The sequence below is a fragment of the Salmo salar genome, chromosome ssa03, assembly GCF_905237065.1.
Source record: "Salmo salar chromosome ssa03, Ssal_v3.1, whole genome shotgun sequence".
Lineage (NCBI taxonomy): Eukaryota > Metazoa > Chordata > Actinopteri > Salmoniformes > Salmonidae > Salmo > Salmo salar.
The window spans coordinates 48,439,784-48,464,609 of NC_059444.1; the positions used below are offsets into that span (position 1 = coordinate 48,439,784).

The 24,826-nt window shown below is 40.9% G+C and overlaps 2 protein-coding genes across 3 annotated transcripts in view; one reads left to right on the forward strand and one right to left on the reverse strand.

Moving 5' to 3' along the window:
• LOC106600634 (phospholipid-transporting ATPase IA) overlaps nt 1-15,575 on the forward strand; it is a 180,680-nt gene extending 165,105 nt beyond the window's left edge. The window contains exons 15-17 of one of the 2 annotated variants that reach the window (XR_006769146.1): nt 9,388-9,480; nt 12,908-12,999; nt 14,573-15,575. Coding sequence is in view for 1 of the 2 variants with exons in the window: in XM_014192136.2 (XP_014047611.1) it covers nt 5,244-5,285 (42 nt within the window). In the remaining variant the exon portion in view is untranslated. Of the gene's footprint in view, nt 1-5,243; nt 5,321-9,387; nt 9,481-12,907; nt 13,000-14,572 lie in introns of those variants that run through there. The other variant, XM_014192136.2, reaches the window with a different exon arrangement.
• Nucleotides 15,576-18,959: 3,384 nt separating this feature from the next.
• LOC106600637 (protein shisa-3 homolog) lies at nt 18,960-23,534 on the reverse strand. The gene is made up of 2 exons (XM_014192137.2): nt 22,710-23,534; nt 18,960-20,450 (listed from the first exon to the last, which is right to left on the reverse strand). Exons 1-2 carry the CDS (start codon nt 22,978-22,980, stop codon nt 19,798-19,800), a joined length of 924 nt encoding a protein of 307 aa, XP_014047612.2. The 5' UTR covers nt 22,981-23,534; the 3' UTR covers nt 18,960-19,797.
• Nucleotides 23,535-24,826: the final 1,292 nt, after the last annotated feature.

Sequence of the window (24,826 nt, forward strand, 5' to 3'; positions counted from 1 at the left end):
AAATTGTAGACCTTCACAAGTCTGGTTCATCCTTGGGAGCAATCTCCAAACGCCTGAAGGTACCACGTTCATCTGTACAAACAATAGTACGGAAGTATAAACGCCATGGGACCACGCAGCCGTCATACCACTCAGGAAGGAGACATGTTCTGTCTCCTAGAGATGAACGTACTTTGGTGCAAAAAGTGCAAATCAATCCCAGAACAAAAGCAAAGGACCTTGTGAAGATGCTGGAGGAAACAGGTACAAAATAATCTATATCTACAGTAAAATGAGTCCTATATCGACATAACCTGAAAGGCCGCTCAGCAAGGAAGAAGCCACTGCTCCAAAACCGCCATAAAAAAGCCAGACTACGGTTTGCAACTGCACATGGGGACAAAGATCATACATTTTGGAGAAATATCCTCTGGTCTGATGAAACAAAAATAGAATTGTTTGGCCATAATGACCATTATTATGTTTGGAGGAAAAAGTGGGTGGCTTGCAAGCCAAAGAACACCATCCCAACCGTGAAGCACGGAGGTGGCAGCATCATGTTGTGCGGGTTGCTTTGCTGCAGGAGGGACTGGTGCACTTCACAAAATAGATGGCATCATGAGGCAGGAAAATTCTGTGGATATATTGAAGCAACATCTCAAGACATCAGTCAGGAATTTAAAGCTTGGTCGGAAATGGGTCTTCCAAATGGACAATGACCCCAAGCATACTTCCAAAGTTGTGGCAAAATGGCTTAAGGACAACAAAGTCAAGGTATTGGAGTGGCCATCACAAAGCCCTGACCTCAATCCTATAGAATATTTTTGGACAGAACTGAAGAAATGTGTGCGAGCAAGGAGGCCTACAAACCTGACTCAGTTGCACCAGCTCTGTCAGGAGGAATGGGCCAAAATTCACCCAATTTATTGTGGGAAGCTTGTGGAAGGCTACCCGAAACGTTTTACCCAAGTTAAACAATTTAAAGGCAATGCTACCAAATACTAATTGAGTGTATGTAAACTTCTGACCCACTGGGAATGTGATGAAAGAAATAAAAGCTGAAGTAAATCATTCTGTCTACTATTATTCTGACATTTCACATTCTTAAAATAAAGTAGTGATCCTAACTGACCTAAGACAGGGAATTTCTACTCCGATTAAATGTCAGGAATTGTGAGGAGCTGAGTTTAAATGTATTTGGCTAAGATGTATGTAAACTTCCGACTTCAACTGTACACTGAGTATACCAAACATTAGGAACATCTTCCTAATACTGAGTTGCACCCCAATTCGTCTGGCATGTGCTCTACAAGGTGTTGAAAGCGTTCCGCTGGGATGCTGGCGCATGTTGACTCCATTGCTTCCCACAGTTGTTTCGAATTGGCTGGATGTCCTTTTGGTGGTGGACCATTCTTGATACACACAGGAAACTGTTGAGCATGAAAAACCTGCAAGATCTGCAGTTCTTGACACAAACCGGTGCGCCTGGCACCTACTACCATACCCTGTTCAAAGGCACTTAAATATTTTGTCTTGCCCATTCACCCTCTGAATGGCAGTCATACACCATCCATGTTTCAATTGTCTCAAGGCTTAAAAATCCTTCTTTAACCTGTCTTCTCCCCTTCATCTACACTGATTGAAGTGGATTTAACCAGTTACATCAATAAGGTATCATAGCTTTCACCTGGTCAGTCTATGACAGGGAAAGAGTAATGTTTTGTATACTCAGTGTAGAAAAACATTTATAATATTAAGTTATATATACAAGCAATTTATATTTATGAGGATTTATAGGATATCTATGGTGTAACATTTATAGTGTTTGATTCATAACAAATTCTGAAGTTTGTAATATTTATAGTTATTTGATTTACAGCAAGAGATACTGACCGATTCAATGTATAGATAAATGTGTACAACTCAGTCTTAAATCATTCATTGAATTAAGTATAGGGATCTCAATCTTAATCAGCCTCATAGTCCTGGGAAAGCCAAAGGAATTCAACTCGCAGCAGATACAATTTTTTACAGACAACTGGCAAATTAAGCTAATAGGGTTTTTACATACAGTTCCTTTCGTAAAGTATTCAGACCCAGCCTTATTCTAAAATGTATTAAATAAATAAAAATTCTCAGCAATCTACACACAATACCCCATAATGACAAAGTGAAAACAGGTTTTTAGAAATGTTTGCTAATTTATATACATTTTTAAACAGAAATACCTTATTTACTTAAAGGGATAGCCCACTTTTTTTTAATTTTCACCTAAATGACATACCCAAATCTAACTGCCTATAGCTCAGGCCCTGTAGCAAGGATATGCATATTCTTGGTACCATTTGAAAGGAAACACTTTGAAGTTTGTGGAAAAGTGAATTGAATGTAGGAGAATATAACACAATAGATCTAGTAGAAGAAAATACAAAGAAAAAACCAACCAGTCTTTTTCTACCACCATCTTTGAAATGCAAGAGAAAGGTCATAATTCTAAATGTAAGAGAAAGGTCATAATTCTATAATTCTCATCACTCTGGTTGTAATTCCAATAGTGTCCACAAGGACGTCAGAGGACAAAAATCAGTTAACCACCTAACCGAGGAACTCAATTTAACCTTGCGCAATACCCTAGATGCAGTTGCACCCCTAAAAACTAAAAACATCTGTCATAAGAAACTAGCTCCCTGGTATACAGAAAATACACGAGCTCTGAAGCAAGCTTCCAGAAAATTGGAACGGAAATGGCGCCACACCAAACTGGAAGTCTTCCGACTAGCTTGGAAAGACAGAACCGTGCAGTATCGAAGAGCCCTTACTGCTGCTCGATCATCCTATTTTTCCAACTTAATTGAGGAAAATAAGAACAATCCGAAATTTCTTTTTGATACTGTCGCAAAGCTAACTAAAAAGCAGCCTTCGCAAATGGAGGATGGCTTTCACTTCAGCAGTAATACATTTATGAACTTCTTTGAGGAAAAGATCATGATCATTAGAAAGCAAATTACAGACTCCTCTTTAAATCTGGGTATTCCTCCAAAGCTCCATTGTCCTGAGTCTACACAACTCTGCCAGGACCTAGGATCAAGGGAGATATTAAAGTGTTTTAGTACTATATCTCTTGACGCAATGATGAAAATAATCATGGCCTCCAAACCTTCAAGCTGCATACTGGACCCTATTCCAACTAAACTACTGAAAGAGCTGCTTCCTGTGCTTGGCCCTCCTATGTTGAACATAATAAACGGCTCTCTATCCACCGGATTTGTACCAAGCTCACTAAAAGTGGCAGTAATAAAGCCTCTCTTGAAAAAGCCGAATCTTGATCCAGAAATTATAAAAAACTATCGGCCTATATCGAATCTTCCATTCCTCTCAAAAAATTTAGAAAAAGCTGTTGCACAGCAACTCACTGCCTTCCTGAAGACAAACAATGTATACGAAACGCTTCAGTCTGGTTTTAGACCCCATCATAACACTGAGACTGCACTTATGAAGGTGGTAAATGACCTTTTAATGACGTCAGACCGAGGCTCTGCATCTGTCCTCGTGCTCCTAGATCTTAGTGCCGCTTTTGATACCATCGATCACCACATTCTTTTGGAGAGATTGGAAACCCAAATTGGTCTACATGGACAAGTTCTGGCCTGGTTTAGATCTTTTCTGTCGGAAAGATATCAGTTTGTCTCTGTGAATGGTTTGTCTTCTGACAAATCAATTGTAAATTTCGGTGTTCCTCAAGGTTCCGTTTTAGGACCACTATTGTTTTCACTATATATTTTACCTCTTGGGGATGTCATTCGAAAACATAATGTTAAATTTCACTGCTATGCGGACGACACACAGCTGTACATTTCAATGAAACATGGTGAAGCCCCAAAATTGCCCTCGCTAGAAGCCTGTGTTTCAGACATAAAGAAGTGAATGGCTGCAAACTTTCTACTTTTAAACTCGGACAAAACAGAGATGCTTGTTCTAGGTCCCAAGAAACAAAGAGATCTTCTGTTGAATCTGACAATTAATCTGGATGGTTGTACAGTCGTCTCAAATAAAACTGTGAAGGACTTCGGCGTTACTCTGGACCCTGATCTCTCTTTTGAAGAACATATCAAGACTGTTTCAAGGACAGCTTTTTTCCATCTACGTAACATTGCAAAAATCAGAAATGTTCTGTCCAAAAATGACGCAGAAAAATTAATCCATGCTTTTGTTACTTCTAGGCTGGACTACTGCAATGCTCTACTTTCCGGCTACCCGGATAAAGCACTAAATAAACTTCAGTTAGTGCTAAATACGGCTGCTAGAATCCTGACTAGAACCCAAAAATTTGATCATATTACTCCAGTGCTAGCCTCCCTACACTGGCTTCCTGTTAAGGCAAGGGCTGATTTCAAGGTTTTACTGCTAACCTACAAAGCATTACATGGGCTTGCTCCTACCTATCTTTCCGATTTGGTCCTGCCGTACATACCTACACGTACGCTACGGTCACAAGACGCAGGCCTCCTAATTGTCCCTAGAATTTCTAAGCAAACGGCTGGAGGTAGGGCTTTTTCCTATAGAGCTCCATTTTTATGGAATGGTCTGCCTACCAATGTGAGAGACGCAGACTCAGTCTCAACCTTTAAGTCTTTACTGAAGACTTATCTCTTCAGTAGGTCCTATGATTAAGTATAGTCTGGCCCAGGAGTGTGAAGAGGAACGGAAAGGCTGGAGCAACGAACCGCCCTTGCTGTCTCTGCCTTGCCGGTTCCCCTCTTTCCACTGGGATTCTCTGCCTCTAACCCTTTTACAGGGGCTGAGTCACTGGCTTACTGGTGTTCTTCCATGCCGTCCATGGGAGGGGTGCGTCACTTGAGTGGGTTGAGTCACTGACGTGGTCTTCCTGTCTGGGTTGGCGCCCCCCCCCTTGGGTTGTGCCGTGGCGGAGATCGTTGTGGGCTATACTCGGCCTTGTCTTAGGACGGTAAGTTGGTGGTTGGAGACATCCCTCTAGTGGTGTGGGGGCTGTGCTTTGGCAAAGTGGGTGGGGTTATATCCTGCCTGTTTGGCCCTGTCCGGGGTATCATCGGATGGGGCCACAGTGTCTTCTGATCCCTCTTGTCTCAGCCTCCAGTATTTATGCTGCAGTAGTTTATGTGTCGGGGGGCTAGGGTCAGTCTGTTACATCTGGAGTATTTCTCTTGTCTTATCCGGTGTCCTGTGTGTATTTAAATATGCTCTCTCTAATTCTCTCTTTCTCTCTTTCTGCCTTTCTCTCGGAGGACCTGAGCCCTAGGACCATGCCTCAGGATTACCTGGTATGATGACTCCTTGCTGTCCCCAGTCCACCTGGCCGTGCTGCTGCTCCAGTTTCAACTGTTCTGCCTGCGGCTATGGAACCCTGACCTGTTCACCGGACGTGCTTGTTGCACCCTCGACAACTACTATGATTATTATTATTTGACCATGCTGGTCATTTATGAACATTTTAACATCTTGACTATGTTCTGTTATAATATCCACCCTGCACAGCCAGAAGAGGACTGGCCACCCCTCATAGCCTGGTTCCTCTCTAGGTTTCTTCCTAGGTTTTTGGCCTTTCTAGGGAGTTTTTCCTAGCCACCGTGCTTCTTTCACATGCTTTGCTTGCTGTTTGGGGTTTTAGGCTGGGTTTCTGTACAGCACTTTGAGAATATCAGCTGATGTACGAAGGGCTATATAAAAATACATTTGATTTGATTTGATTTGAAGATGGGAGCAGTGTATGTGCAAAGTTTCAGATGGATAACTTGAGGTATGAGTGAACAACAAGACTTTTAGTGTGAAGTCCCCAGGTACATTTGGGAAAATCGTGAAGGAGACATTTGCATTCATATTAAATTTTTCTGCAAGAATATTGTGAAATCTGTATACTTGGACTTTGATTAAGCTTTCCAAGTATTTGTAGCCATATTATAAGTTCAACATTTGCGAAACAATACGTTTTCATAACTTCATAACTCTGAATATCCTTAGAATTTTTGTCCAAGATGAAAAGGCATGCTGTCGTACAAGGTTAGTAGCTACATTTTACGACAGACATGAATTTGATTTGACTCGTTGAAACAATGTTAAGGGTGAGATTTTCACAGATTCCTTTCTTTGCAAATTGAACGAGTGGAAATACAAAATCAATCGTGCATGCTATATGGACCTTTTTAGGATCTGAAAAATAATTTAATCTAACAAAACGACACTTAATGTTATCTCTGGGACCCTTTGGATGATAAATCAGAGCAGGATTTCAGAATGTAAGTACACATTTTACCTTCAGAGGTGAATTTATCAAACCTATCGCATTGAAAAAAGTGATTTGTTGTTAGGAGCTCTCCTCAAACAATAGCATGGCATATTTTCACAGTAATAGCTACTGTAAATTGGACAGTGCAGTTATATTAGCAAGAATTTAAGCTTTCAGCCGATATAAGACATGTTTCCCGACATTTGTTGTTTCTTTACAATCTGCGATCTTGACATAACGCACTGCATGATTTACAACTGTCCAGTTGACGGAACGCCGATCCTTAATTAAGTATTCAGACCCTTTGCTATGAGACTCAAAATTGAGCTCAGGTGCATCCTGTTTCCATTGATCATCCTTGAGATGTTTCTACAACTTGATTGAACTCTTTGGCCTGAATGTCAAGCGTCAAGTCTGGAGGAAACCTGGCACCATCCGTACGATGAAGCATAGTGGTGGCAGCTTCATGCTGTGGGGTTGTTTTTCAGCGGCAGGGACTGGGAGACTAGTCAGGATTGAGGCAAAGATGAACAGAGCAAAGTACAGAGAGATCCTCAATGAAAACCGGTACCCGATAAAACATATCAGGAGAGACCTGAAAATAGCTGTGCAGCAACGCTACCCATCCAACCTGACAGAGCTTGAGAGGATCTGCAGAGAAAAATGGGAGAAACTACCCAAATACAGGTGTGCCAAGCTTGTAGCGTCACACCCAAGAAGACTCGAGGCTGTAATCGCTGCCAAAGGTGCTTCAACAAAGTACTTAGTAAAGGTCCTGAATACTTATGTAAACGTGATATTTCATTTTTAAGTTTTTTTCTTATTCGCAAACATTTCTAAAAACCTGTTTTTGCTTTGTCAATATGGCGTATTGTGTGTACAGTCGTGGCCAAAAGTTTTGAGAATGGCACAAATATTAATTTTCACAAAGTCTGCTGCCTCAGTTTGTATGATGGCAATTTGCATATACTCCAGAATGTTATGAAGAGTGATCAGATGAATTGCAATTAATTGCAAAATCCCTCTTTGCCATGCAAATGAACTGAATCCCCCCAAAAATGTCCACTGCATTTCAGCCCTGCCACAAAAAGGACCAGCTGACATCATGTCAGTGATTCTCTCATTAACACAGGTGTGAGTGTTGATGAGGACAAGGCTGGAGATCACTCTGTCATGCTGATTGAGTTTGAATAACAGACTGGAAGCTTCAAAAGGAGGGTGGTGCTTGGAATGATTGTTCTTCCTCTGTCAACCGTGGTTACCTGCAAGGAAACACGTGCCGTCATCATTTCTTTGCACGAAAAGGGCTTCACAGGCAAGGATATTGCTGCCAGTAAGATTGCATCTAAATCAACCATTTATCGGATCATCAAGAACTTCAAGGAGAGCGGTTCAATTGTTGTGAAGAAGGCTTCAGGGCGCCCAAGAAAGTCCAGCAAGCGCCAGGACCGTCTTCTAAAGTTGATTCAGCTGCGGGATCGGGGCACCACCAGTACAGAGCTTGCTCAGGAATGGCAGCAGGCAGGTGTGAGTGCATCTGCACGCACAGTGAGGCGAAGACTTTTGGAGGATGGCCTGGTGTCAAGAAGGGCAGCAAAGAAGCCACTTCTCTCCAGGAAAAACATCAGAGACAGACTGATATTCTGCAAAAGGTACAGGGATTGGACTGGTGAGGACTGGGGTAAAGTCATTTTCTCTGATGAATCCCCTTTCCGATTGTTTGGGGCATCCGGAAAAGAGCTTGTCCGGAGAAGACAAGGTGAGCGCTACCATCAGTCCTATGTCATGCCAACAGTAAAACATCCTGAGACCATTCATGTGTGGGGTTGCTTCTCAGCCAAGGGAGTGTGCTCACTCACAATTTTGCCTAAGAACACAGCCATGAATAAAGAATGGTACCAACACATCCTCCGAGAGCAACTTCTCCCAACCATCCAGGAACAGTTTGGTGACGAACCATGCCCTTTCCAGCATGATGGAGCACCTTGCAATAAGGCAAAAGTGATAACTAAGTGGCTCGTGGAACAAAACATCCATATTTTGGGTCCATGGCCAGGAAACTCCCCAGACCTTAATCCCATTGAGAACTTGTGGTCAATCCTCAAGAGGCGGGTGGTCAAACAAAACCCCACAAATTCTGACAAACTCCAAGCATTGATTATGTAAGGATGGGCTGCCGTCAGTCAGGATGTGGCCCAGAAGTTAATTGACAGCATGCCAGGGCAGATTGCAGAGGTTTTGAAAAAGAAGGGTCAACACTGCAAATATTGACTCTTTGCATCAACTTCATGTAATTGTCAATAAAAGCCTTTGACACTTGTGAAATGCTTGTAATTATACTTCAGTATTCCATAGTAACATCTGCCAAAAATATCTAAAGACACTGAAGCAGCAAACTTTGTGAAAATTCATATTTGTGTCATTCTCAAAACTTTTGGCCACGACTGTTGATTGATAAGGGGAAAAAAATAATGTAATCTATTTTGGAATAGGCTGTAACCTAACAAAATGTTTAAAAAGCTCTGAATACTTTACGATGGCACTGTACTTGGCATCTACTGTACTTTGCCTCTGTATATAGTCTTATGCAGAATTTATTCAGATTCCATGTAAACTTTTGAGAAAAGCCTCATGGACTGATTTGGGATGTTGGGTACATAGACATATTTTATTTATTTATTTTATTTATTTCACCTTTATTTAACCAGGTAGGCAAGTTGAGAACAAGTTCTCATTTACAATTGCGACCTGGCCATGATAAAGCAAGCAGTTTGACACATACAACAACACAGAGTTACACATGGAGTATAGCAAACATACAGTCAATAATATAGTAGAAAAATAAGTCTATATACAAAGTGAGCAACTGAAGTGAGATAAGGGAGGTAACGGCAAAAAAGGCCATGGTGGCGAAGTAAATACAATATAGCAAGTAAAACACTGGAATGGTAGATTTGCAGTGAAAGAAAGTGTAAAGTAGAAATAGAAATAATGGGGTGCAAAGGAGCTAAATAAATAAATACAGTAGGGGAAGAGGTAGTTGTTTGGGATAAATTATAGATGGCTGTATAATAATATTCAATAGTGTTGTATTCAATTGTGGTTGTGAATGCCTGTTGGTGACGTCTGCTCCTTTTGACCAACAGTCTGAAGAAGGTGTACTTTAAGACCCTGGTGGATGAGGTACAGGAGCTGGAAGCCTTGTCCAAGGACCCCGGAGCCGTGGTGCACGGGAAGAGGTACTGTACCATCTCAGACACTTTTCTCACCTTCCTTCTTTTCCTATGTGTGTCCCAAATGGCACCCCTTTCCCTATATAGTGCACTACTTTTGACCAGAGCCCTATTGGTCCTGGTCAAAAGTACTGAATTAAATAGGAAATATGGTGTTATTTAGGACTCATGCCATGTTTTATTCTTCACAATGCCTCATTACTCTAGGATATCTGAATTACTTTTCTTAATATCATACATTCCTGAATAATCTTAGTATTTCTTCTTACACAGCATGTACAACACATGATTTACAGTGTCATACAGTTTGTAACTTCTAAACGTATATAAGCTATACAGTGTATAGCTTATATTTGCTCCTTGAGGATTCACAAATATTTATCCTGGCTTCCCTATCGTTAGTATTTTGGCATAATTACTGTCTGCCTACTGTACACATACGGTACAGTCCACCCTTATATTATCTGCTCTATGAATTCTACTCCAGGCCATTCATCCAGATTGTAACCCATGCTTTTTTGTTTAGGGGGAGATCAGCTTTAATATTGCAAATAGATTGTGGCTTCCATCAATGTAATTGTCTGCATCTCTTCCAATCCTCCATATCTTTTTTTGCAAATATATCTAAACTTCCTCTCACTGTCAACTGCGTTTATTTTCAGCAAACTTATCATATTTCTATGAACATAACAAAATTCAACAACTGAGACATAAACTGAACAAGTTCCAGACATGTGACTAACAGAAATGGAATAATGTGTCCCTGAACAAAGGAGGGGTCAAAATCAAAAGTAACAGTCTATATCTGGTGTGGCCACCAGCTGCATTAAGTACTGCAGTGCATCTCCTCCTCATGGACTGCACCAGATTTGCCTGTTCTTGCTGTGAGATGTTACCCCACTCTTCCACCAAGGCACCTGCAAGTTCCCAGACATTTCTGGGGGGAATGGCCCTAGCCCTCACCCTCTGATCCAACAGGTCCCAGACGTGCTCAATGGGATTAAGATCCAGGCTCTTTGGTGGCCATGGCAGAACACTGACATTCCTGTCTCGCAGGAAATTACACACAGAAGAGCAGTATGGCTGGTGGCATTGTCATGCTGGAGGGTCATGTCAGGATGAGCCTGCAGGAAGGGTACCACATGAGGGAGGAGGATGTCTTCCCTGTAACGCACAGCTTTGAGATTGCATGCAATGACAACAAGCTCAGTTGGATGATGCTGTGACACACCGCCCCAGACCATGACGGACCCTCCACCTCCAAATCGATCCTGCTCCAGAGTACAGGCCTCGGTGTAACACTCATTCCTTCAACAATAAACGCGAATCCGACCATCACCCCTGGTGAGACAAAACCGTGACTCGTCAGTGAAGAGCACTTTTTGCCAGTCCTGTCTGGTCCAGCGATGGTGGGTTTGTGCCCATAGGCGACATTGTTGCGGGTGATGTCTGGTGAGGACCTGCCTTACAACAGGCCTACAAGCCCTCAGTCCAGCCTCTCTCAGCCTATTGCTGATGGAGGGATTGTGCGTTCCTGGTGTAACTCGGGCAGTTGTCCCGCAGGTGTGATGTTCGGATGTACCGATCCTGTGCAGGTGTTGTTACACGTGGTCTGCCACTGCGAGGACGATCAGCTGTCCATCCTGTCTCCCTGTAGCGTTGTCTTAGGTGTCTCACAGTACGGACATTGCGATTTATTGCCCTGGCCACATCTAAGGCACATTCACGCAGATGAGCAGGGAGCCTGGGCATCTTTCTTTTGGTGTTTTTCAGAGTCAGTAGAAAGGCCTCTTTAGTGTCCTAAGTTTTCATAACTGTGACCTTAATTGCCTACCGTCTGTAAGCTGTTAGTGTCTTAATGACTGTTCCACAGGTGCATGTTCATTTATTGTTTATGCCTCATTGAACAAGCATGGGAAACAGTGTTTAAACCCTTTACAATGAAGATCTGTGAAGTTATTTGGATTTTTACGAATTATCTTTGAAAGACAGGGTCCTGAAAAAAGGACGTTTCTTTTTTTGCTGAGTTCACACATATATATATATATATATATTTATATATATATATATATATATAAATATGTATACATACACTACCATTCAAAAGTTTGGAGTTACTTAGAAATGTCCTTGTTTTTGAAAGAAAAGCACTTTTTTTGTCCATTAAAATAACATCAAATTGAACAGAAATACAGTGTAGACTTTGTTAATGTTGTAAATGACTATTGTAGCTGGAAATTGCAGATTTTTATTGGAATATCTACATAGGAGTACAGAGGCCCATTATCAGCAACCATCACTCCTGTGTTCAAATGGCACGTTGTGTTAGCTAATCCAAGTTTATCATTTTAAAAGGCTAATTGATCATTAGAAAACCCTTTTGCAATTATGTTGTGGTGCAGATTAAAGAAGCAATAAAACTGTCCTTCTTGGATTTCTATTTGCCATATATTTTTTTGCTTGGAATATTATTATTTCTCTCTGAAAGTCTGTGGCGAGAGGTTGTACTGTACTGTACTGTAGCACCTTCAGTGTATTCAAGACATGCATCTTGAGCTGAGCTCCCGGAGATGGGGTAGTCCCAAATGGCACCCTATTCCCTATATTGTGCACTACTTTTGACCAGGGCTCTGGTCAAAAGTAGTGCACTATGTTGGATAATGGGTGCCATTTTGGACACAGTAATGGGCTCGTATCAGTAAGCCGGGGCCGGACCCCATCGAAGGCCCGTGGAGTTCATTAGCATGGATCAGATCAGTGTGAAATCTACTGCCGGCTGAAAGTCTTCCCCATTGGCCACAGTCCAGGGCCCAGCAGGCTAGGACCCTGGCCCTGGAGCTGAAGACACATACACTCAGTTCCTTTCTCACATGCACACACAAGTATATAAACACACATACATACATGCACGCAAACCACACATGCCATCTCTCTCTCTTTCTCCCTCTCTCTTTTTCTCATTCTCTCTCTCACACACACACACACACACAACATTTTTTACTAAACTTCTGGGGACCTAACATTTATTTCCATTCAAAATCCTGTTTTCCCTAAACCTTACCTTAACCCTAACCCTAACCTTAAAATAGCCTTTGTCCTATGGGGGTGTGGGGAGAAGGGATAATTTCCCTTGTTTTACTATACTTGTGGGGACTTTGGGGGATTTCTGGTACCCACGAGGATGGTACTACAAGCACACACAAACAAACACAGAATCCTCCCCTTCCTCCTCTCCCTACATGGTCTCTCCTCAGCAGGAAGTGCAGTTGGCTGGTCTCTCTTCTCTGGTCCTGTGGAGTACTCGGCGTGAGAGGGCTTGATGTATGGGTGGTTAAGTTTAACTGAAGGGCTCTGTGTGGCGCTTACGCTCTCTCTCTCTCTCTCTCTCTCTCTTGTCTCTCTCTGTCTCGTGTGTGAGTGTGTCTTATTGCAGTCTGACAGAGAGGGCACAGCTCCTGAAGAACGTCTTCAAGAAGAGCACCGTGAGTCTGTACCGATCGGACTCCATGCAGCAGAACCTGCTACGTAAGTCACACACACTATTAATAACACACACCTTTAAACACACACACGCACATGCCTCACACACTGACCTGAAAGCAAGTCCTCATGTTGTTTTCTTAGAGGGAGAGACACATTTTCTCTCAGCACTGGTCCAAAGACCCAAGACAGGCATTTTGTATTGAGTATAGTTCCTGTGTGGATACATAACGCCATATTATGGGGATTCCATACATAGCTCAGAAGGGGACTCTGGGTGTGTCTTAAATGGCACCCTATTCCCTATGGGCCCTGGTCAAAAGTAGTGCACTGCATGGGGAAATGGGTGCCATTTGGGATGCAGCCTCAGCATTGGGGATGTGCTAATACTCTGCTGATCCCACCGCTCTTTAGAATTCGTATGCATGTTCCACATTAGCCAGATGCAGGAAATCCACATACATAATCCTGTCGTTAACCCCATTAAGTAACACAAAAGTGCCCCACTGTTCGTGTTCCTCCGCCTGTTAATACAACCCCCCCTAACACTATGTGTGTCCCAAATAGCACCTTTTTCCTTTTATAGTGCACTACTTTTGAAAAGGGCCCATAGGGCTCTGGTCAAAAATAGTGCACTATATATGGAATAGGGTACTATTTGGGATGCACCCTAATGGACAGTCTCGTCCCATCTAGTACAAATTTAGTAGGCCTAGTAGTTTAGATAGAAGCTTTAAGACAATACAGATGGAATGGGTTTAATTTGTTATGTTGGATTTTATTTATTTCTGTTCTTTTCGCTGGATGTTTTTTTTTTTTTGTCTCGTAGGTGGGGATGGGATCGGTCTTGTGTGACCCCTTTTATTTTTGCCTCCTTAACTGTAGAGAAACCATAATCCCGATCCCTATTAGAAACCCCACATATGCCCTTTTCACAGTATAGCGCCGATCTGAAACACATTGTCCTTTACAGCAGGATTTCAGCAACTATGATGGATGTGTAACCAGGCCATCTCGGGTACAGCTTGGTTTGGTTAGGCTCAGTTCGGTTCGGCTCAATACTGTGAAAAGCCCTCTATGTACCCACCTCTCCTTCCCTGTGTGCTGTGCACTGTGTGAGTGGTGGTTAGAGCGAAAACTATTCAATAAACGTGTGCGATATTATTCCCACAATGCACTCCTCTCACTGGGCCTTCTGAACTCATCTGCTGGCCTGCAGGTAGTGACCAAGTCATTTGAGACCTAAAGGTGAGCTAATGGGTCAAAGGTTAAGGTTGCGATAGGAACTCCCATAGTTGTAGTTAGTGGCTGTAGAGCTAAGTAAAGATGGTAGGTGTCAGGTAACATGACTGACCCTCCCTCGCTTAGCACTGGTCAAGCTTCTTAGAGAGCATGTTGTTATTTTTCATTAATATTGTTTTCATTCAATTGAAACTTACGTTGATTCTTAGTTTATTTTGAAAGTCATTCTTTAATTTATTTTTATTCAGTTAAAATAATTTTTACGAGTTTTTATTTTGAAGTGGTTTACTTTAAACTAAGTTTCTTTCTAATCATGGTTAGAATTTGAACGTGTCAGCCATTGTTTCTCACTCTGTTCATCTGTCCTGCCCTGCAGATGGATACGCCTTCTCTCAAGATGAGAACGGAGTGGTCTCCCAGTCTGAGGTCATCCGGGCGTACGACACCACCAAACAGCAGACCAATGAGTGGTGAAACCACGCTGCTCTCGGCCAGGACAGCCTATCACGATTCACAGTCGTTTTCCGACAGCGATTTGAATCTGAGGGTGGCAGCCTCTGGATAACCCTAGCCCGAGCGTCTCGGGAATTTGGACATGACAGAGGGATGTCTTGTACATCAAAAATGGAAAAAACCTAGAAACAAAAAAGCATTCAAAAAGTATTCACTTTTTGTAGTTGTGTGTCCAGCAGACATAAGCACTGTGCTTGCATTTTTAACAGAGTCTGTGGTCTGAAATTCCTTACTGTTCCTGCTCAGTTAAATGTGTTGAAGTATAACCATCTTAATGTCTCCTCCTTTCATATTAATAGAAAAAATATGAGTATTGAGCCAAAACAATCTATCATTTTGTCAAAAACTGTCAACATGTTTAGGTATGTGTACTCCAATTGGTGACAGAATAATCCAGATTTGATTTTGATAAAATATAAAAAACAAATGTAAATGCAGATTTAAAAAATATCCACCAAGCATATTAACAATGAACCACTTCAGAACAGATATTTTGTTATTTTGTTGTTCTTTTGCTCTTTGAAAAAAAATGTATTTACTGTATAGTAAGGCCTTACATTTGTTCATGCCTTCAGCCATCCGTGTTTGTTTTCTTCAAAATTTATATTTTTTATTTAAGAAGTATGTAGTTATTGTGCCTAAACAGCATTGTCTTTTTAATGATAGTCCTGCAACTTAGTCCAATTTCCAAAAATGTTGTATAGCAGTTTGATTGCTTTTAACAAGTAATTGCATTCCACACATTACTCAGCTGTAACAATCCCAATGGTGCCTAACTAGACTTTTTCCCTGATAGAATACGTAAGATATCCTAGCTAGCTAGTTTAGAACAGTGCTCTACCCCTCGATTGGCAAGATGAGCTCCCCCCCCGTATTGTACTCGTGTATACAATGTGGTAACAAGTGTGGCACATATAAAATCAAGGTTCCGAGTGTTTTGGGGGGGTGGCTGTATGAGGATCCTGTTGAATTTCCGTATGTGGCAACTTTTCTTTCACAATCTTATATTCCCTTGGAATGGAGTTTATCCTTCGAACATAAGTGCCATTAGCTTAAGAGAGAGAGAAAATTTGCCAGAAAACTCCACACAGTATCAAAACTACTTTGTCTCTATAGTTATTATCTGAATTTGTATTTTTATATTGGAGAGGTACGAATTTTGCATTGACCGGCTTTATAATGAATTTTTGTCTTCTTTTTTTTTGACAAACAATAGAATTCTAGAGTAATAGAAGGATGATAAATATCTTTCCTAAATGTCTTGTTGTTGTTATTAATATTGTTCTAATAGCTTCTTGGTTTATTTATTATTTGACTATATGTTTGTTCTCTTCCCCCTATGGGAGATCAGTTTCCAGACTCTGTGTGTGTGTGTGTGTGTGTGTGTGTGTGTGTGTGTGTGTGTGTGTGTGTGTGTGTGTGTGTGTGTGTGTGTGTGTGTGTGTGTGTGTGTGTGTGTGTGTGTGTGTGTGTGTGTGTGTGTGTGTGTGATCTGTCGTCTACTCTGGATAACTTCTACGTATGCATGTCTGTGTCCTTAATGTGAGACTGGGAGCCCTTGGAACCTCAGGTCTTATTTTGCATTATTCGAGTGTGTGTTTGAGGAGCTGTATGGGTGGGTGACTGACTGAATGACTGAGTGTGCAATACATGGTTGTCCATGTGTGTGTATGGTGCTGCTTGCTCCTCTTGTCTGTCTGCACGACTCCAGGTATAATGATGGTGTACTATCTGCTGCTGCATGGCTCTCTGTGTGGCCAGACCTCAGCCGTGGTGGTCCTGGGCCCTGACGCTAAGTCTCTCGCTTGACAGGAGATGTTGAACAATGCAGAATGCTACCTTTCCAATAGTGGATATTTTGGTATTATCTGGTTATTGTAATTTCTCTGGGTGTACACGTTTGTAACTTTTTGTTTCTCTCGTGCAGTGTACCTCTTCTTTACAATAACTATTTTTGTGGTTTTTCCTGGTTTTAGTGAGGGTATCAGTAAAAATGTATTTGTTATGCTATACTTTCGTGTTTCGATTGATTAGTTATGAACTGCTGTCATATTTTCAAAATGCTGAATGTGGTTCTTCTGATGTGAAATTGGTCATGGAAGGCTTGGACTGTTGCTTTTTCAAAAACTGTTGTCTGTGATAGTTGTGGGCTGCATAAATGTAAAAAAGAAAACGTTCTTTCGTTTATTGTACTACTTTGATTCTCCCTCAAGTGTTGTTCACTACAGAAAAAAAATGCACTTTTCAATTTGTTTGATTATTGTTTATTTTTACATCTTTCATTTAATGATTGTTCTGCATGTTGGGACTGCAAACTTAAGTGTTATGTCTTGGATGTCAATTAAGGTTGGGTTAAATGCAGAAGACACATTTCAGTTGAATACATTGTTGGACAACTGACTAGGTATCCCCCCTTTATCTTTCCTTTCCCTGCCATGAAGGACTACTACTAAAATAAACTTTACAAACAAGGAAACCAACTTTTGTCATCATCTCTGACCTATCGTCATAGAAATTGAATATTCCACTATCAGGTGGCACCCTATATTTATATATTTTTTATTTTACCTTTATTTAACTAGGCAAGTCAGTTAAGAACAAATTCTTATTTTCAGTGACTGCCTAGGAACAGTGGGTTAAATGCCATGTTCTGGGGCAGAATGACAGATTTGTACCTTGTCAGCTCGGGGATTTGATCTTGCAACCTTTTGGTTACTAGTCCAACCACTAGGCTACGCTGCCGCCCCAATATATAGTGTACTACTCTGGTCAATGTAGGGAATAAGGTGCCATCCCTCATTTCGGACTTTGTAACCGTCCAAAATGAGGGGAGGCAGCTAGTTGTTTTTCCCATAGAATCATATGCCTATGTGTGTGGTAGCAAACAGGACCTGCAGAGCAATGAGAACCTAAACAGGAAAAGGCAGGGGAGACAGAAAACATAGTTCCCTTCCATGCGTGACAAACAAACAAATGTCGTCATTATGGTGACGTTGTACTCCCTGGTGACTGGTGATCTGAGGTTTACTGTGGGGCCGTGTGGTAGAATATCCTTTTCGTTACAATTACAATAATTTGTCTCTGTTATTGACAAACTATCCACTATCATAGCAGTATCACAAAACCAACCTAGATGGTTTCGCTTTAGTCGTTAGTTCATGAAATACATATTTTCCTGACTAGGTGTACCCTTACTAGAGTATTCCTACAAGAGTCCTTGGATTACTGTCAATGTAAGTTAAAAATAATTCAATCTGTGAGGTATTTTCGTGGCGTTCTAAATAGATTTAGAGCAGTATTATACAGGACCATCTAGAATACAGTATCTGAAAGACGAAGACTTTTTCCTGTGTTTTTAAAACAACAGAAGTGTCCAAGCATACCCAAATGTATAGAAAATCAATTGTGTTGACATCTGCGCAACTATAGCACAAATACCTCCAAAGAGTAGTATGCAAGTATGCATGTCCTACCAAAGGTTTCTATTGGAATGGCATGCTTGTCTGGGTAAACATTGTAGATTTTGAGCCTTCCAAAAAGGAAAAAAGGACAGCAATACCCAAAGATTGTTGTGGCAGTCATCTCTGGGAATTGCTTTTACCTTTGTTTGGAAGACTCAGAGTATAGCTCCAAACATTATCCACTGTATGATCTATTGTATCTAATCTGCCATAATAGGTCAGTGATTGCCAAGTTTATTTCACACTTAAATGACTAGGGTACAGAGAAGTCTTTGGACTCTTGCCATACCTGCTCATCCAACCCAAAACTCTTCCCTATTTCTGGGATCAGTTGTTTTTAACACTGTGGCCATGACAGGCTCATTGAGCATTGACAATGACTGATCTCATTGCCACATTCCCCATGTGAAGTCTGGCGCAAGATTGAGTGGCAGGTAGCGAACGACTATGGCCTTAATGAACCGTTTTAGTTGCCTATATATCTGAGGCTGGAGAAATGGGGACTCCGCTATCTGTAAGCCAACATTTTGGCTCGTAGTTTCTGTATTTAAGGTTCAATGTGTCATTAATGTTTGTGAATATCTTTGCATCCCCTCACTTAAGTATAATAAGTAGTACATTAATAAACCAAATATGGAGGCTGCAGTTGGGCTAAAAGGTGAAACAAACTCAGGATTGTGACTTTAACAGCATAAAGGAAACAGTTGCAAGCCATTTTCAGAAGTTAGTAATATACAGTACAAAATCTATCCGTAAGTGAGCAATTAAGCAATTCTCAACCATTCAATCTTGGATTATTAAAGAGTAGGTTTAATTTTCAGAAATATTGACCAACTGTTGAGTGTTTTTATATTTTTGAAATGTACTTCTAGTTGTAGCATTGCATGACAAGTATTCACAATCATAGAATTAGTCATTAGAATACTAATTAGATACTGGTGTTGACTAATATTATCATTAAATAAAAACAAACTTATAGTTCAGCCAGTGAGCACTGTACACACAGTACATCCTTTGGCTTTGTTCACCCTACTGCACAACTTGGTGTCAGTCCTTCCCCTCTTTTAGGGGCTTGCAATTGTCAAAATGATAATTTGATTAAATGTCCAACAGCTCGCAACAAAATGTGTAGAACACTACTTAATAATGTTGCTGCCACAAAAGTTATTGTGACAATTTAACATCACCATTTAACCAAATTGTGTATAAAAGAGAAAGGGAAGACAGAATATTGTTTACAATAGAAATGTATATATAAAAAAGTGCCTAACATTGAAAACAATAATGACCAATAAACAGGTCCTGTCTGTTCTGAGCAGAAGTCCATTCCCGTAATTTAGAGAGACAAGACTCTCATGTACTCTGCTCGACTAGGAAGCTTTCTTGTGGTTTATCTTGAACACAGCCTCCTGTCTCCCAGTCTCCATTCAACAGGCCTACTGCAGTGCATGTCAGGGCAGTCCTTCCGGTAGCCGATGACTGTGTGTCTGTCCACAAAACACACCAGGGTCATGTTCAGTACAGTTCACTGATTTAAAACAAAGTCATACTGGGCAGATTCAGGTAGTCCCTTCCTGTTGTTTCGGTCTGTTTTCTTCTGTTTAGTGCTAAATGAACATGACCCTACTCACGTCCCACAGTGTGCTCCTGTAATCCACCTCCTCGTTGCCAAGGAAGTCCCGTCAGCTCTGTCCAAAGTCTGCAAAGCCCTTAGCCCCGGAGAAGGGCTCCGGCTGTAGGGGGAAGAAGTACTGCTGGGGCAGCAGGAAGCCCGTGCCCTGGGCCAGGTGAGGCTGTTGGTGTGGGTGCATGGGCTGGTGCAGCTGCAGCTGGGCATGGGGGTGAGGGTGCTGGCGGCCGCCTGGCATGCAGGCTGCGGGGGAGGTGTAGGGGGGTGGAGGGGGTGGTGGTAGTAGCGGCTGGGGTGTGGAGGGGGGAGGTGAAGACACGGGTGCTTGGTGCAGACGCTGACAACAAGCACCCGTGTTGCTGACCCTGACCTCCGAGGGAGAAGCGGCGCACTGAGCTGCTCCCGCCAGCTGAGCTGGAACTGGTGGCCGTGCTGGACTGGCGCGAGGGGGGTGCGCAGGCTGGGTGGCGCAGTGGTCAGAATCATGGGGATGGTCTCGCCCTGGCAGTTGCGTAGTGAGAAGCGGATAGCCTGCTGGGTAGGCTGTTTGGGCCGCAGGCAGGTGCAGCAGTAGACGGCAACCAGGGAGCCCACCACCACGAAGGCCACAAAGATGGAGCCCACCATCAGGAAGGGCACGTAGATAGGCTCTGCAAGGAGGAACAGGTGTTTGAATACTTGTATACTTGTACACTTGATAACTTGAATACCTGTTTAAAAACTTGAAAAAGCATCCCTTTACCTTCCTTGAAGTAATCACAGATCTGAATACGGGTTTTATTGGTGAAAGCAATAGGGTGGTAACATTGCTTACACCTAACAAATCACTTACATAACTGTGCTCACCTTAAGGAAACTAGGAAGGATGTATTCATAAAGTAACAGGGCCAATGAGAAGTGGAGTTTATACTCAGTGAAAATACGTGTGTGTAATAAACTGTATTGCAAACATGCACAGGCATATGGGAACATCTTGATTGAATAAGATATGTATCTGTGAAATAATTTATTTTTCTACAGAATCCAGAATTGCACCTTTTTTTATGGAAAGGGATTCAGGAGAAAATACATTTTTGAAGACAAAGGTCAAATGTTACTCTTTACCTTCCTAAATCCCCTCAAAATTCAACATGTATTTACATTAACTCACAAGACATAATTTTGTATTGTTGCAAAAATATTTTCAATAGCCCATTTTAATGTCAGACTGGAAGTAAACATTTCTGGATCATAATACAACGTAAGAAGACTACTGGGGTGTATTATGCAAACACAGTGCTGCAAAAAAAACTATTTTGCTACTATAAAAATAACCAACTACATTTAGGCTGTCTTAATACAATGTATTCAAAGTGTTAAAAGGCATCGCATTTTTTTTATTTCATGTAACCCACATGCACCTACAAAACCAGGCATTCTGGAGTTATTAATAGGCCTATCATTTAGCTAAGTTTTATTTCTTGGTTCTTGGTTAGTCATTGTCTCTATATTTTTTTGTTTAAGGCCTGAATTGGACTATGCAAAAGGCTACTGTGCGAATGTTCATTCAGAAGCATTTTTTTCTGAAGACAATGTATTTTTCCAAAATGTAGATTAAACGTTCAGATTACACCTTAAATTAGCAATTGGCACCAGGGGAGGAAATTATTTTAAGTTGAATTATTATCAGAAAAAAATAGGAAATTGTATTAATCACCCTATTGGGTTTAGCAACTTGGGAGACCATTAAATTGAGTGATTTGGTGAAATTAGTTTATTTAAATTTTTTGTATATATGTTTCAGTTTTATTCCATAAATGATACACATTTCGAACTAATGCTGATGAATAATTCCATGTGAATGAAAACTCTTCTTTTTAAATTAGAAATTAATTCTAATATAATAACCCCTGCTACACAGGCGTATCATATACACATCTGATGGCGATTTGATGTCACCTTTGGATACAGTAGGGCATAGGCTATTCTGCCATTGGTGTGCAAAGTTATTATTTAGATTGCAGGATTATTACAAAGTTGCATGGTTTATATTGTGGTCAAAATCAATCCACTTCTTTTCACATAGGGGTAGCCTACTACTTTTCACAGCCTACTACTTTCTAGCCCTGGTCTCTATAAAAATACAAACCTATGATTGGGTCTATGATTTCTTGATCCGGCCTTGATTGTGACACTCCAGGTGTATCGCATGCCCACTTTTCGTTTCCTTGTTTTGGAGCCGATAACAATATACCTAACCTGTTGTCAAATGAAGCCCGAGCCCAAAAAACTGCTGCCCCACATGCATACAATCAGAGATGCTTAGTGCTTACACCCCACAAAGTTCCTTTGTAAATGAAGATGGGCTGTCATTTCTGCATCTTGATAGAGCTATTACATTGTTATAACTAAATGAAAAGTTAGTTTTAGTGCTTATGTTAGGTTTCAAAATGACAACATACATTTTAAGGAGATTCTTAGGACAATGTACTTATGAAAACAAAACATAGGCTGTGATAGATATATAGATAACAGCATGATTTCTCCCCCCTTTGTATTATATGGATGTCATTTTTGGCATCTAAATTATTTAAAAATAGGCTAAAAAAAGATGATGGATTTATAGGTTATATTTATTCTTAATAATATAGACTATAACTAAGACTGATTGAAAACAAAAAAATATTTTATAATGAAATATGTAGGCTATGCATGCCTGACACTGACCTGAAAAGGCTGAATGGTGAAACAAACTTGACTCTCATTTGAGTGCCATGCATGGTTCATTAAAAGGGTGTCGAGATATTGAATGTTGAACTATTTCACTATATTGAATCTTTATTGAATCTTTGGAAATCCCACTTTTTGAAGTTAATTGTGCATTAACTTGTCCACTCCTGCCAGGCTCTGCTTTGGTAGTCTAAACTTACGCGCTGCAAACTCCGTGTTATTCAGTTCTCGGTCGTTGGTACAGCTTCCCTGGTCCAGCCGTGCGTCCACAGCCGCGCAACAGTACCGCAGGGAGCAAGACCCGCAGCACACGGTCGCGTCCATGGTGTCAAAGTCCTCCGGACACTGAAAGCCTTCGTGGTAATTTCCATTAATGTCCAGCCACCCATGGCAGTACTCCCCTTGTGCGTCTGATATCCGTAGATTCCAGGTCAGGTAGCCCAGCAAGAGGTAGTTTAGCAGTCGCATCATCCCGACAAAACCTTATTATAAACCCAGTCGCCTACACAGTATTCCTTAACTCCTACCTTGTCTTTAAAATATTCGCATGATGAATTCGGTTTGAAACAGTTGCACGGTTGAATTACCTACAGTTTCAATGGCGTTTTAATTGTCATCATTCGTTTGATTTTAATTCAACCATACGGAGTTTTGCATTTATATCCATTTGGCAAATACTCTCCTCATCCAAAATCGGACCAGTATCAGGTCACAGGTGTAAAATAAACTTGAATTGAACTCTCAAGTTTGTCCAGGTGAATGATTGTTTCAGTCTCTTCTCAAAGTGTAATTATTGCGTAGGCAAAGACAATCAGATATATAACCGAGAGTGTATCTGAGCTTTACCCAGACATTTCTTCTTTTCAGAGCGTTCCTTTGAAAACAATTAAAATAAGTAACTAATCCAAAGTTGTTCAGTTCCGTGAAGATGTGATACGGATGGCTACGGTCGTATGGTGTCCAACCTAATTTGAAATCTGTAGTTTTTTGTTACCGATTCAGTATAGGCGCGCACGCATCCCTTTGACCATCAGGCGTGCGCATTCATGATGGAGCGGGGCTTTTGCGTCACCACGCGGACGGTAGCTTATTGCAGTGATGCTGAGAGCTGCTCGGTTTCCTTAAACATAATAAGGATAAGCAGAAAAAAAACTCATAAATCTAATTGTGCTAATGGAAAAACTTCATATTCATAAATGTAAATTCAGTAATAAAAAAAACCTTCCGTGTTTCTATAAGGAATTCGAGCAGTAGATTAAGACCTTTCTACAGTCGTCTAATAAGAAAGCTGTTAAAATCATATCAAACTGTATTTGCCACATGTGCCGAAAACAAGTGTAGACTTTACCGTGAAATGCGTACTTACAAGCCCTTAACCAACAGTGCAGTTCAAGAAATAGAAAATATTTACCAAGTAGGCTAAAATAAAAAGTAATAATAAAAATTAACACAATAAGTATAACAATGACGAGGCTATATACAGGGGGCACCGGTACCAAGCCAGTGTGCAGGGGTACAGGCTAGTTGAACAATCAATATGTGTGTTTCTTTTAAGGTCTTTATATAATCTGTAATTTCTTATACCCCCTAGCATATGTTATCATTGTCTGTTTGTATACTTATTGTATGCATACTGTTTTTTTCTGCAATAAAAAAATAATACAAATAAAAAGGGATGCTGAGAGGTCATATGCTGCAGTAGTCATGCGTGCTCTTCACTTTCCGTATCAATAGGACAAGGAATATTAATACAGAGCCAACCATTTCGATAGTCTTTTTTAATATTTGCACAATTAGTCTATAATTTCCAATAGCCTATGCCTACTGACCCTTATTTTGCAACCTGTTTGAAAAACACACATATACATATTGTTTGCAGCGTATCTTCACCTCTCCCACTGGGCACGGACGTCAACTCAACATCTACTGCACGTTGGTTCAACGTAATGTCATTGAAATGACATAGAAACATCCTTGATTCAACCAGTGGGCTGAACTTTCTCTCAAATCGCCAAACTTAAATTGTTGTGTCGCCCTCTGGTGGCCTTAACTTTGACTGTCACCGTATTTTATTGCCATTGTACTTTATATAGGTTGGATTTATTACCTTATTCGATTAATGGATTGTTTTTCCTTTCTAGATGCCAATTGATATTCTTCTATAGGCCAACATAAGCATATGCCAGCTAAATGTAGGTTAGCTAAAGGAAAGCGTAGTCTACTCAGATGGCGTCTGAGTGTATAGCCTACCTATACTGAATATTCCGTTTTTGTAAAGTAGAAAATCTAACAAAAAAAACAAATGACACCTTTATTT